The sequence below is a fragment of the Elephantulus edwardii genome, unplaced genomic scaffold (assembly GCF_000299155.1).
Source record: "Elephantulus edwardii isolate Elephantulus edwardi_28Jun2011 unplaced genomic scaffold, EleEdw1.0 scaffold00013, whole genome shotgun sequence".
NCBI lineage: Eukaryota > Metazoa > Chordata > Mammalia > Macroscelidea > Macroscelididae > Elephantulus > Elephantulus edwardii.
The window spans coordinates 21,101,127-21,115,248 of record NW_006399763.1 but is presented as its reverse complement, the minus strand read 5'-3'; the positions used below and the strand labels follow the sequence as shown (position 1 = coordinate 21,115,248).

The 14,122-nt window shown below is 36.2% G+C and overlaps 1 protein-coding gene across 1 annotated transcript in view; it reads left to right on the top strand.

The window, feature by feature from the left end:
- The window catches only part of UFL1 (UFM1-specific ligase 1), a 51,076-nt gene that overhangs the window by 14,050 nt on the left and 22,904 nt on the right, over window positions 1–14,122 (top strand). The window contains exons 7-11 of the mRNA XM_006881204.1: window positions 3,431–3,489; window positions 5,228–5,374; window positions 8,049–8,224; window positions 11,367–11,546; window positions 13,888–14,008. Coding sequence (XP_006881266.1) covers window positions 3,431–3,489; window positions 5,228–5,374; window positions 8,049–8,224; window positions 11,367–11,546; window positions 13,888–14,008 — 683 coding nt within the window. The remainder of the gene's footprint in view (window positions 1–3,430; window positions 3,490–5,227; window positions 5,375–8,048; window positions 8,225–11,366; window positions 11,547–13,887; window positions 14,009–14,122) is intronic.

Sequence of the window (14,122 nt, the reverse complement as noted above, 5' to 3'; positions counted from 1 at the left end):
TGTAATCAATCTGATTCCTATGCATACCATCAGGTAAAATCCATGTGTATAACCTGCGTTTATGTCTCTTAAAAAACGTATTTACAATGAATAAGTCATTGATTGTGCAAAATTCAATCATTCTATCTCCAGCTTCATTTCTGTCACCAAGTCCATGTTTTCCAACTACTGATTCTTCTTCCTTATTCCCAACTTTTGCATTCCAGTAGCCCATTATTATCAATGCATCTTGATTGCATGTTCGATCTATCTCTGCCTGTAAGACTTGGTAGAAATCATCTATTTCTTCTTCTTTGGCTCTGGTTGTCTTGGTTCTACATGATCTTCCTGGGTAATTTTACTTGTATTATAAACTTCAGACTCATACATAGCTACTTAAATATTTTACAGCTGCCTAATAAATATGTTTATTTTAAATACAACATCCTCTCTGGACCACCCCTGCCCCTGGCTGAATGTACTCTTCCTTTTATGTTCTCATTATCCATAAATGCTATCATTTAATTGTTTTACTAGAAATCTAGAATTCATCTTTTATACCATCCTGTCCCTCTCCTCTTCCCCCTTTTCAATTTTTACTGTAAATAGATATGTAAGTAATTTTCTGACATCACTATTATGACTACATCAGTCCATTTTTCAGCTGGACTGTACCTGTAGCTTTCAGACCAAGCTCTCTTTTACTTTTAACCATCTTCAAGTTGTTTTTTGCTTGGTTACCATACTAACTTCTTTTTGTCATTCCAAATTAGCAGGCACTTATTGATCCATCTAATAATACATGCCAGATGGAGCACTGATGATGCGGTGTGTAACATATCAAACTACTAAATGAAAGGTTGATAATTCTAATCTATGTGCCATTCCATGGGAGAAAGATTCCTTTATAAATTTAGAATCTCAGAAACCCAATGGAAGGCCACCAAATGGATGTCATTAGTGGGTGAGCTTCAGTCAGTAATACATGCCAGGAATTAAGGGTCAAAAAACAAATGACAAGAATTCTGCCTTCAGGGACACATATCCTACCATTGAAGACCCAGTCAGTTTAGAAAGGAGAACGTGCAGTGTAACGCTACAGATCAGGTCCTTCCTTTCTTCTCTTTCTTCTTTGTCTTCCTGTCTCAGTTATCAAGTGCTCCTGTACCAAATACTGCAAACGGATGGCTATGACAAACAATTTTATTTTCTCAACAAGAGCCTGGAACTCTAAATTCTAGGTTTTGCTCTTAGCTCTCGGGAAGGCTTGTCTCTTTGGAATTTCTGCTCCTATATAGTCTTTAACTAGCTTGAGTTCCTCCATCTCTGCTTGGCCTCTGGGTTAAATCTGAATTTTTTAAATTAGATGGCCTTTACAAATCCTGCCTCCTTATTCCCAAATGGAATTATACTTACAGGTATAGAAGTGAGAATATATAGCATGTATTTTGGGAGACACAGTTCCATACTAATCTCCTTCCTTTCTTTTTTTCCTTTCACAATCTCAAACTTAAAGAAAAATTACTAGTGATATATTTTTTATCTTTGACCTAATTTTGAGAGTAAAATGCTGACATTTTCACAAATATTCTGTTTTCTCTATGAACAAGGGTATTGTTATTTATAATCATCATTGTTTTGTTGTTATGTGTGGTCTAGTTGCCAGTGAATTACAACAATTCTATGTATAGTAGCTCTGAACCCTGCTGTGTTCTGAGCCAGTCTCATTGTCTCTCTACCTCTATTATTTCAGTTACTGTATCCATCTCATGCAGGGTCTCCCTCTCCTGTGCTGACCCTCTTCCCTTCCAAGCATGATGTCCTTCTCCAGGGATTGGTCCCTCCTGGCATCATGCCCAGAGTATGAGACAGAGTTTCAAAATCCTTATCTCCAAGGAGCAACTTGGCTTTGTTGTCTCCAGGCAGACCTGTTTGTTTTATTGGCAGTCCATGGTATTCTTCACTAGCACCACTGCTCAAAGGAATCTATTCTTCTGTCATCCTTATTTATTGTCCAGATTTCTGATGTGTAGCAAATAATTTCAAAGACCATAGCCTAGATCAGGTACAACTTAGTCTCTAGACTGATATCATTGCTCTTTATCACTCTAGAGAGGTCCCTGAGGACAGATTTTCCCAATTCAATTGATTTCCTGACTACTGGTGACAAGGGTTTTGATTGTGGAACTGAGGAAGCTGAAATTGTTAACAACTTCAGTCTCTTCTCCATCTATTGTGGTGCTACCAAACGTCCCAGTAGTGAGAGTCTTTGTTTTCTTGATGTTGAGCTTCAGGCCATATTGATGACTGTAGTCTGTGGCCTTTGGCAGCAAATGCTTTAAGTTCTTCCTTAGTTTCTGCAAGCAAGGTAGTGTCATCTGCCTCACACAGTTTGTTAATCAGCCTTTCTCCAGTCCTCTTGTCACATTCCTCCTTATAATAGACAGCCTCCCAAATAATCTGTTCTGTATATAGATTTAAAAAGTATGATGAAAGGGCACATCCCTGACACACTTCTTTCTTGATTTTGAACCATGCAGTGTTTTCTTGCTCTGTTTTAATGACTGCTTTCTGGTCAACGTATAGGTTTTGTATGAGCACAATAATGGGTTCTGGGATTCCCATTCTTCTCAAGGTTAGCCACAATCAATTGCGATCCACACAGTCCAATGCCTTTGCATAATCAATGAAACACAGATAGACATTCCTCTTTTACTCTTTGCTTTCAGCCAAGATCCATTGACATTGTCTATGATGTCCCTAGTGCCTCAGCCTCTTCTAAACTCACCTTGCACTTCTGGCAGTTCTCTGTTGATGTACTGTTCCGGTCATTTTTTTTAATAAGCTGCAGCAGGATTTTACATGTGATATTAGTGCTATTGTTCTATAATTTCCATACTCTGTGTGGCTGACTCTGAGAAGAATGGGAATCCCAGAACACTTGATCGTGCTAATGCAAAACCTGAACTTGGACCAAGAGGCAGTCATCAGAACAGAGCAAGGGAACACTGCATGGTTCAAAATTGTGAAGGACGTACGGCAGGGATGTGTCTTGTTTCCATACCTTTTCAACCAGTATGCAGAACAGATTATCTGGGAGTCTGGGCTCTATGAGGAGAAGGGTGGTGTCAAGATTGGTGGAAGATTCATCAACAATCTGCATTATGCAGATGACACAACCCTGCTTGCTGAAACTGAGGAGGACCTGAAGTGCTTGCTGCAGAGGGTCAAGGACTGCAGCCTCCAATAAGGATTTAAACTTCAGTGCAGTTATTTTAATGTCAATTTTCTTTTTTAATTAATTGATCTTTTTAACAGTTACTTACTGGAGAGTCAGCTATGAGTTGTTTCTGACTCGACAGTACACTATTGTAGTTCATGCATATATGTCACAGTTTGCTGAGTAACAAGAAAGTGATTGTGCTTTGTTTCCTTTTTCATGTCCATAAAGGCCTACAGCAGTTAATCCTTTGATTTCAAAATACGGATTTCAGGAGCAGCTCCTTTACTGTGAGTTTGGCTTAAGTTATATATGACTAAATGAATGACTGTCATAAAATTTAGAAATTTTAGAAGCCCTAGTCCTTAATTTTAAGAAAAAAATTTTATAACTAATTTTTCCTTTGTATACCTTTAAACATTTAGTACTGGTTGCTCTCAGAATAATAGAATTAAAAAACAAGTCAAATATGGAGAGTATTCCATTATATATACAAATACATGAGATTTTTAAAAAAAGATTGTGATTAATAAAACGTTTCATTTTGTATCTTACAGTTTTAACTGTATTTTTTAATATGAAAGTATATATTTTATAAAAAATTTTTACTAAGGATAGCAATAAAAATATATAGTTGACCTTCAAGCAGCATAATAGTTAATATCTTTAAAGTAATGGTAGCTAAAGGTATAATTGAATGTGTACTGTTAAACTCTTGGGATTTTGGCTTCTTTTGTTATTTTTTAAATTTTCCTTGGAGGAGCCATGATGGCACAGTACTTAAGAGTTTAGCTCCTAACCAAAGGTGGGATGTTTTAATTAACTAGCTGCTCACACAAAAAAAGATTTTGTAATCTGTTTCTGTAGGAATTGTAGCCCCAGACACCCTAATGTGCAGTTCTACTCTGTCTATAGGGTTGCTAGGAACTACATTGATTCCAAGTGGCAAACACTCCAACTACAGCTTTTCTCAAATGATTTTTAAGGGTAGTGACTGCCTTCAACTCCTATGTTTATACAAATGTCAAAATGAAAATGAAACTAATTTTAAGCAGAGAACCAAAATTTAGTGTTCGTTAACTATTTTGTTGTTGGGTGTTTTGTTTTTGTAAAATAATAGAAGTGAAAAAATAACTTTTTGTTTAAAATTAAAATGTTACTGTTACGATTTCATAAAATAAGATGGATGAATAAAGAAGTTAAATGTCTTGAGCTAGTTTCACAGCTAGTAAAAGGCAATGTTGAGATTTAAGGTGTTTGGCTCCAGAATGCATGTTCCTAATCAAGATGATGTGCAGGGTGAGGCAGAGTTCTGATCTGTTGTTCACAGGGGTAGTTAACTCCTAGGCACCTAACGACAGCCGCGTAGGAAGGTGAAGTGAGCTGTTTGAGTTAAATAACAGAAGCACAATGGTTTCATTTTACACTGCTGATTCTCCTTTGATCTAGAGTTCTTCAATTTTCTAATATTTAGAAAATTGAACTTGATTAACAATTTTATTACAGAATACTGTCAAGTCAGACCCAACTCATAACTGACCCTCCAGTAGGTTTTCAGAGGCAGTAAATAGCACGGGAGATTGCCCATTTTTCTCCTGTGGAGCAGCTTGTAGATTTGAACTACATACTTCTGGGTTGTCGGCACAATTCTTTACCACTAAGCCATTGGAACTCCTTAGTGATTGCATATTGTCTATTTCCAAAGTATTAATCTGATTTTAAAAAAGATCAAAATAGTTAATGGCATGCTTGTTTTTTTCTACTTTTAATCAAATCACAAAAACAAATGATGTTAGTATCTACCAGTTTTTGTTGCAATTTTAACACCTATAGTCTGTTATCACAGTTCACCTGAATCTGTGGCCTGTGTATTTTCATAAATGACATGAAAGTTTTGACTGAAATAGTTCTTTATGCTGATAAACATTGTGTTTTAAAAAGATTGTCATAACTGAATTATGAAATAGGACATTTTCTTTTTGCGATTTATGCCTGTTCTGATCTATATATTTATGGGTTTACTTTAAGCTGTGCTTGAAGAACTTGTTAATAGTGGACGCTTACGCGGTACTGTGGTTGGTGGGAGACAAGACAAAGCTGTGTTCATCCCTGACATCTACTCAAGGACACAGAGTACTTGGGTGGACTCCTTTTTCAGGCAGAATGGCTATCTAGGTAACTATTTTACTGTACATGAAACTAAGCATATTTTTAGAAAATATTGTACTACCTTAATTCCATACACTGTTTATTTGCTGTTCACTAACAGATTATAATGGTTTTCTTTGAGAGTAAAGGTAGTCCTACTACAGATTTTCAGATCTTAGAACTGAATGTAATTCCATAGTCATTAAACAATTAAAAGTAAAAAGACAAAAAGGCTTTTTCAATAACACTAAGGCAGTGTGATAATTAATATTTTATGCAAGCAAACAGTATTGTGCTTGCATGTGATATTAATAATATTATCAAACAATGTTATTAGTATCATGTCATTCAAAACAGCTAGAATAATACATAGAGAACTACTAGAAGTTCAGGCTGGATTTAAAAGAGGCCATGGCACCAGGGATATCATTTCTGATGTTAGATGCATCCTGGAGGAAAGCAAAGACTACCAGATGAATGTCTTATTTGTGCTTTATTGACTATAAAAAAGGCTTTTAGCTCTGTAGGTCATAACACATTTTGTTTAACATGGAGTAGAATGGGAATCCCAAAGTAATTAATTATGCTTATGCAAAACCTATACCTAGACACAAGAGGCTATTGTACAACAGAGCAAGAGAACATTACATGGTTTAAAATTAAGAAAGGTATGCATCAGAGTGGTATCCCTTCTTCATACCTAATTATCTGTATGCTGAGCCAATTATTCAAGTAGTTGTGGTATCAGGATTGGAGGAAGACTCATCAATAACCTTTGTTATGCAGATGACATACTCATACTTGCTCAACATGAGTACTTGTAGTGCTTGCTGCAGAAGATCAAGGACTGTAGCTTTCATTATAGATTGCATCTCACTGTTAAGAAGACAAAAATTCTCACCATAGGAGCAATAGTCAACATCCTCCTAGATGGAGAAAAGATTGAAACTGGCAACTCTTGGATCCACAGTCAGTACACTTGGTACCAGCAGTCAGGAAATCAGGAGACAGAAGATGTATTGTCCTGGAAAAGACTGCTGTCAGGGACCTTTACAAATTATTGAAGAGTACTGTTATCAGTTTGAGGACCAAGGTGTGCCTGATTCAGGCCATGGTCTTATCAATCACTTGATACATATCTGAGATTTGATGTGTGAATAAGAATTACAGAACAAGAATTGATACCTTTGAGCAGTGTTGTTGGAGATGAGTGCTTTGTATCCCATGAACTGCCAAAAAAACAAACAAATCTATCTTGGAGAAAATGCAGCCAGAGCCTTCCTTTGAGGGAAGATAATAAAGCTTTGCCATATACTTAAGACATGTCCTTGGAGAGGGACACAAGCTTGGAAAGGTGGACGGTCGGCAAACAGGAGGAAGAACAAGATGGACTGACACAGTGATTGTTACAATGGGGTTGAGTGTGTCAGAAATTGTGAGAATGGTACAGGATAGCACGGGTTCAGAGCTGTTGTTCATAGAGACACTATGGATCATACTCGACTCAAGGCACCTGACAGCAACAAGGCAATAATGCTACAAGTTTTTATTTTTAATTCATACAAGTTGATTATAGTTCTTTCTTCTAATATTTCAGGAAGTTGCTTATATTTTCAGTTATATATTCTTAGAAATATCTTCTTGACCAGCAATGTTTTTAATGTCCATCTTTGTTAGAATTTAAAAAATAATTGAAGTTATTCCAATCCTTCTTGGTTTTGTCCTCTTACTATCATTTGAATAAAGTTAATTGGCTTTAGTAATTTAAAAACCTTGAAAAAAAAAATGTCATTTAGCATGTTTCAATATGCCCCTCTTTATATATATATATATATATATTTACATATCAGCCTCTGAAAACCAGGAGGATTAACTAGAAGTCTGTTCTGACTCAACACATAACAACAACAATAACATAATGTTTAAATATTTGCTTGTTTCTTCACTTTCCCTAGTGTTTTCTTCAACCAATATGGACTTGGATTGTAACTCTTACAACTAAATTCTTGCCTATGTTAATGGTTATTTTTTACTTTGTTTTAAATGATAAAATTTTCTAATTTAAATTATTGAGGACTATTGAGTCAGAACCAACTCATATCTGACCCTTCAGCAAGTTTTCAAAGGCTGTATAGTGCACTGGAGGGGATTGCCCATCTTTCTCCCATGGAGAAGCTGGTGGATTTGAAATGCTTGCCTATGAATTGACAGTGCAGCTCCTTACCACTAGGCCACCAGACTACAAAATAACTTTAACTGTCTAATGAAACATTTGGAAAGTGAAATTCTATTTCCTTAATGAGTTCTAATAATAAAATTCCAGTTACTTTCTCACTATTCATTACGTTGCCTCCTCCTAGGCATGCTTTTATTGCTCTTTGGTGCTCATGTCCTCTCCTTGGACTTCTCAGTTGGAGGAGTTACAAAGCTAATATTGAGTGTTTACTTGGGCCAGTTGTTTGCTTTTTATAAAATATGTTTAATATTAAAATTTTGCAACACTAAGTATTAGGATTTGTTAGGAACTAGGCTATAGTATATGTTTATGCTTTATTTCTAAAAGAAAAAAATGGAACTATAATTTATTTACAATCTAAAAAAATGGGCTTTTTTAGAGAACTGTTTCTTAACATTTCAGCTTAAAGCTATAAGTGATTGACAGTCCTTTTTACACTGTTTTACCTTTCTGCTCTGTTTCTAGAATTTGATGCTTTATCCAGACTTGGAATCCCAGATGCTGTAAGCTACATAAAAAAAAGATATAAGAATACACAGCTCTTGTTTTTGAAAGCAGCTTGTGTTGGTCAGGGACTTGTGGATCAGGTGGAAGCATCAGTAGAGGAAGCCATCAGCTCTGGAACCTGGGTTGATATTGCAGTATGTTTTATCTTTTTCCTTTTTCCTTAAACCTACGACAAGTGATGTTTCACTAATAATACTGTCCATTTAAGATACGAAGGTAGTCTTTACTTTAGAGCAAAATTATAATTCATTGTTTCAACAAAAATAATCTCAATTATTTTACATTAAATTCTAGATGTTAAGGTATAAAATAATGATCTTTGTGTAGTCAGTCAACATCCAAAATTCTCAAAACCCATATGTGTTTTCATTGACTCATATCAGTCATGCCATATAAACTATGGAAATGAAAACTTAAAATAATTTTATTCAGTTATTTACAGCTGTATTGAGACCAGACCTACTATAGTATTTATCCCTTATTAATTACAAACAAAAACCATTGTTGCAGAGTTGATTCTGACTCATAGTTACTCTATGTCTGTTTTTCTAGAATGTAGGTCTACATAGGAGATTATATGTAAGTCTATATGGAGGACACTGCCCATTTATCACAGAGAAACTGATGGATTCTATTAACTCCTAGTATATTATCACAATGTACTTTAGCATATTGTTAGTACTTTGTGACCAGACCTTCATTATCCCCAAAGATAGTTATATGAAGAGGAAGAAACAAAAGACCTGCTGTTTTGTCTCTATAAGATAGGAATTAACCTCTTTTGGATATACCAGTTGCCAGTTTCCAGATTTAAGTATTTTAAATAGGTGGACTTACAAATACTATTAAATACTGTATCACTGGGCCAATTTTCAGCACCATGATAGAAGGAGAAGAGATTGAGGTTGTTAACAGTTACAGCTTGCTGGGCTCCACAGTCAACACTCTTGGCACCAGCAGGAAATTAATTGATAAAATTGCACTGTTAAAATCCTCTGTCAGGGTCCCTACAGAGTACTGAAAATTAATGATGTCAGTCCAGAGAGTAAGGTGTGCCTGATCCAGGCCATGGTCTCTGCAATTACTTGCTGTGCATCAGAGAGCTATACAATGACTAGGGATGACAGAAGAAGAATCGGTGCCTGTGAGCTGTGCTAGAGAAGAGTCTTGAACATAACATGGAACACCAAGAAAACAAATAAGACTGTCTTGGAGAGGCTGAAACCAAGTTTCACCTTGGAGGCTAGAATGTTGAAGCTCCATCTAACATACTTTATGTAACACATGGGAATGTGGCCAGGGGGGACCACACTGAGGAGTATATCATGCTTGGAAGGGTGGGGAGGGACAGTGCAGGAAAGACAGACACTAGATGAGATGGACTGGTACAGTAACTGGTGTGGTGGGGGTAGGTGTGTCGGATTCAGTGAGACTGGCTCAGGACAGGGCAGGGTTCAGAGCTGTTGTGTATAGGGTTGCCTTGAGTTGCAAGCAACTCAGTGACATGTAACAACAATATGGCGGTCACCATTCTACTAGCTGAGGGATGATAGTCATTGAAAATTATAATGAGAGAAAAGTGTTAAGAAAAAAGTTTTACAGGTGAAGTTGTTAGGATTTGCTGGTAGATTGTTTGTGGGTGTGAAAGAGAGGAACCTGAATGTGACTTTTAGGTTTAGGCCTTGATCATCTAAGTATAGAGTGGTACCATTATTGGAAGAAGAGATAGAGGCTGTAAGTCCAGGGATAGGTGATTGCAAATGAGGATTGTTGTTTCAAACATTAGTTTGGAGACATCTGTTGGCACCAGTGAAGAGGAATGTCACATCAGGATTGGAGGGAGATTCATCAATAACCTGGATTATGCAGATGACACACCCTTACTTTCTGAAAGTGAGGAAGGCTTGAAGCACTTGTAGAAGATCAAGGAATGCAGCTTTGTGTATGGATTGTGTCTCAATATCAAGTAAACAAAGATTCTTAACCACTAGACCAATAGGAATGTCATGATGGATGGAGAGGAGATTAGAACTATCAGCAGCTTCATCTTGCTTGGATCCATAACTAACACCATTGATGCAAGGAAATAAGGAGACACATTACACTAGAAAAATCTGCAGTTAGGGATCTTTCCAAATTATTAAGGAGTAGTGATGTCAGTTTAAGGACTAAGGTGTGTCTGATTTGGGCCATAGTCTTTCTAATTACTAGCTTTGCATCCAAGACCTGGGCAGTGAATATATATAACAGAAAAAGAATTGACACCTTTGAGCTGTGGTATTGGAGAAGGGTGCTGAATATCCCATGAGTGGCCAAGAGAATGAACATCTTGTGATGGATCTATGTCTTGGAGAGAGTGCAGCCAGAGTGCTCTTGGAGGCAAGAATTATGAGGCTTTGCCTCACATACTTTGGACATCTTGCTAGGAAGTGCTAGTCCTTGGAGAGGGATATGGTGTTGGGAAGGATGGATGGTTGACAAAGGATAGGCATACCCTCAATCAGGTAGATTGACATGGTAATTGCTGCAGTGGGCCCTTGTGTGTCAAAAAGAGTGAGGATGGCGCAGGATAAAACTAGGTTCAGATCTTTTGTTCATAGGCTCGTTATGAGTCGTACTCAACTCAATAGCATCTAACAACAACAGCATTGACACCAGCAGGCCATCTGTTAGATATAAAAGGAGCTCTGGTGGCCTGTTGTATAAAGAGTTGCACTGCCAACCCAAAGGCACATAGTTCTAATCCACCAAGTATTCCTCTGGAGAAAGATGGTCAGTCTCCTCCCCTGCAATGTATAGCCTCTGGAATACACTAGAGGGTCCACTATGAGTTGGTTCTGAATAGATGACACATAACAGTATACCTGGTAGTGTGTAATATACGAGGTGATAACCAAAAGGTCGGCAGTTCAATTCCACCGTACATTTAGTGAGAAAAAGATGAGCAGTCCCCTCCTGTAAGATTTACAGCCTCAGAAACCCAATTGAGGGCTACTAGGAGTTGAGACTAGCTTAATAGCAGTGGGTTTTATTAGGCATGTAAGCAGGAGAAGATAGACAGTAGGATATATATGCTTCAATAACTAGTAATGATGATAAAACTGAAAATACTACTTGGATGGTTGTCAGCATATATAAATGGTTCCAGAAGCCTCTGGACTTAAAGAGATCACCTAGAGAGAACATGTGGATAGCACATGGTTTGTGTGTTTTGTATTTATACTTTGTTTTAATTCTTAGTTTTGTGTATGTGTGTTTGTTTTGTTTTTATTCTAGCCTCTGCTACCCAGTTCTTTGTCAGTTGAAGATGCGGCAATGTTGCTTCAACAAGTGATGAGAGCATTCAGCAAACAGGCTTCAGCTGTTGTTTTTAGTGACACTGTTGTAGTCAGTGAAAAATTTATAAATGACTGTATAGAACTGTTCAGTGAACTGATGCACCAAAAAGCTGAAAAGGTATTCCTGATTTCCTTTCTTCTTAATCTTAATGGTGTTTTAACATTACAGTCATTTCATGACTTTAGGAAAATGGCATATGCAGAATATCCAAAAGTGATCACTTTTACCATATATCATTTTACTCAAATATCAAATCTTTTTTTCCCTCCTCTAGATTTGTTCTTTTCCTTCCTATCTGAACATAAAAGTTAGAATATGGGAAACAGAGTCTATGAATATAAATCACATAAAATTGACACTTTACAGTTAAGTCAGCTGAAGGCATTGCTCTAACTTTAAAATATCAAATACATAAAAGTTTTATTTGCAAATTATGCATATAAATCAGTGTATCAGTCAGTACATAGTGTATTTATGAAACTCAACAGGATTGCATGAGTTTTACCTCTTGCAGTATGTAAGCAGGATATATTTCCTGAGGAAAAAACTTCTGTTACTTTCAAAATTGGTCACTTTCTTATAGCAACTAATATTGGAGTGTTTTGAAGTAAAAGTCTTATTTTGGGTCTTTTGGAATTATTTAGTTCATATTTCAAGTTTATGGTACAATTTGCTTGTAAAATCCCCTCTAAAATAGAACAAGAACACTTCATTTAGGTATATCGTTAATGAATTAATGAGGCCTTGTGACATATGACATACAATAAAAGTTGCAAAAGACAAAAACATGTAAAAAAAGGAAAGCTCAAATATTTTCCACAAAAACAAGTGGTCAAAAAGTAGTAAGGCTGCACCTTATCAAGACAGAGCACTTCCGAGACCTGGACACCAAGACAATCCTATAGAATTCTGGCTCAGGGCTTCCCTGTGATTTCTATTTATCTATAGGCTTTTTACGGGAGATCTGGTCGCTTTGTGGTAAGGAATTCCGCTGTCAACAAGCACACAGCTTGAATTCACCAGCTGCTCCATGGGAGTCTGCTCTTGTGTGATTAAACTGCCTCTATAAACTTGCTGGAGGATCAGCTATGGATCAGTTCCTACTCGACAGCACACAGCATCAACATTTTAATACTCTGAAAGTGAGATGGGTCTTTTTACATTTAACCTTGAAAAATGGCATGGATTGACATAGTAACTGCACCAATGGCTCAAGTACAACAGAAATGAAAACGAAGGGACAAGATAGGGCAAAGTTCAGTTTCATTATTCATAGAGTGCAGTGAGTTGTAGCTGACTTGATGACGTGTAACAACAGTAACATAATTCATTATTCTTCTACTCTATTATTTGGACAAGTGGAGCCCTGCTTTCTTGATGTTGATGGTGGCACCTACTCCCAAAACGATACATGTAAATATTATGAGGAATATGTGTAAGTATTAGATATATGTAGATAAATGAAGATGTCCATAAAATATCAAGCATAGTAGCAACTTGTTACTAAATGGAGACTTTATTTAAATTAGCATTGTCATCATTTTTCATATTTTCTTCTCTCCTTAATCATAAAAATAAGTTCAAACAAAAGATAATTCTATTGTTTGAGTTATCAACATTTTTTAAACATGTTTCTTTAGACCCAAAAAAGAGTAAACTTTTGTTAAAATCTCAGTTAAAATTGTATGTGGGAAAAAGAAAACCAAAAATGAATAATATTTTTGCGAGAAAATCTACTTTTGTCATTGGAATTTTTCTCGTTTTTCTCTTGTGCTATCAATGGAAGTTTACTAAACTAATTCTTTTTTTCATCAAATCACTCATACACATTCTGCTCTGTAGCTTAAATTTCAATGCCTACAATGTATTACTCTCAGTATTTCTGTTGTCCTTAGAATTTGTAGAATCCTTTTTCAGGAGAAAAAAAAAACCCCAGTTCTTGAACTTAGTTCATTGCTAATAACGCAGTTTTTAGAAGCAGAGATTATCAAGAATGATAAAAAGTATTTACAATGACTTCTTTTCTGTTCAAATTTGGTTGATGGCAAGGATAGAAAGCAGAGTTGTATTTCTGGTAATCTTAAGTGTCAAAGGGGGCAGCAGACTCTTGAATTTCAAAAAAGAGAAGAAAAAGGCCTGGGCTCCCTGTTCAGATGGTAAAAGCAAACATTAGCAACTGAGGAAGACTGCATTTGATGTTACATCCAGTTCTTTAGTGACCAGATAGGATTTCTCGTTAGCTGTTAACAGCTATAATGTCAAGAACATCAAGGAAAAAGCTGATTCTTGGCAAACAGAAACAACCTCTGAGTAGTATTTGTGAGATAAAGCTTTAGATCTTCAGAGCAACAGAACCAAACCAAAAGAATAAGGATATGGGTATAAAAAGATACTATTTTGTGCTACTTGAAATTATTTCTTTGCCAACCAAAAAAGTTTTATTTATGCTTTATTTCAGGAAATGAAAAATAACCCTGTTTATTTAATCACTGAAGAAGATCTGAAGCAAATCTCCATCTTAGAAACCAGTAATACAAGTAAAAAAGATAAAAAAGATGAACGAAGAAGGAAAGCAACAGGTAATGAATAATTAATAACAGGTATATTTCAAAGAGGTGTTTTTATTTATTGTTGTGACATTAATTTATTATTAAACCTTTTGAGAGGCCTTTTACTTTCTTTACTAGCCTTCC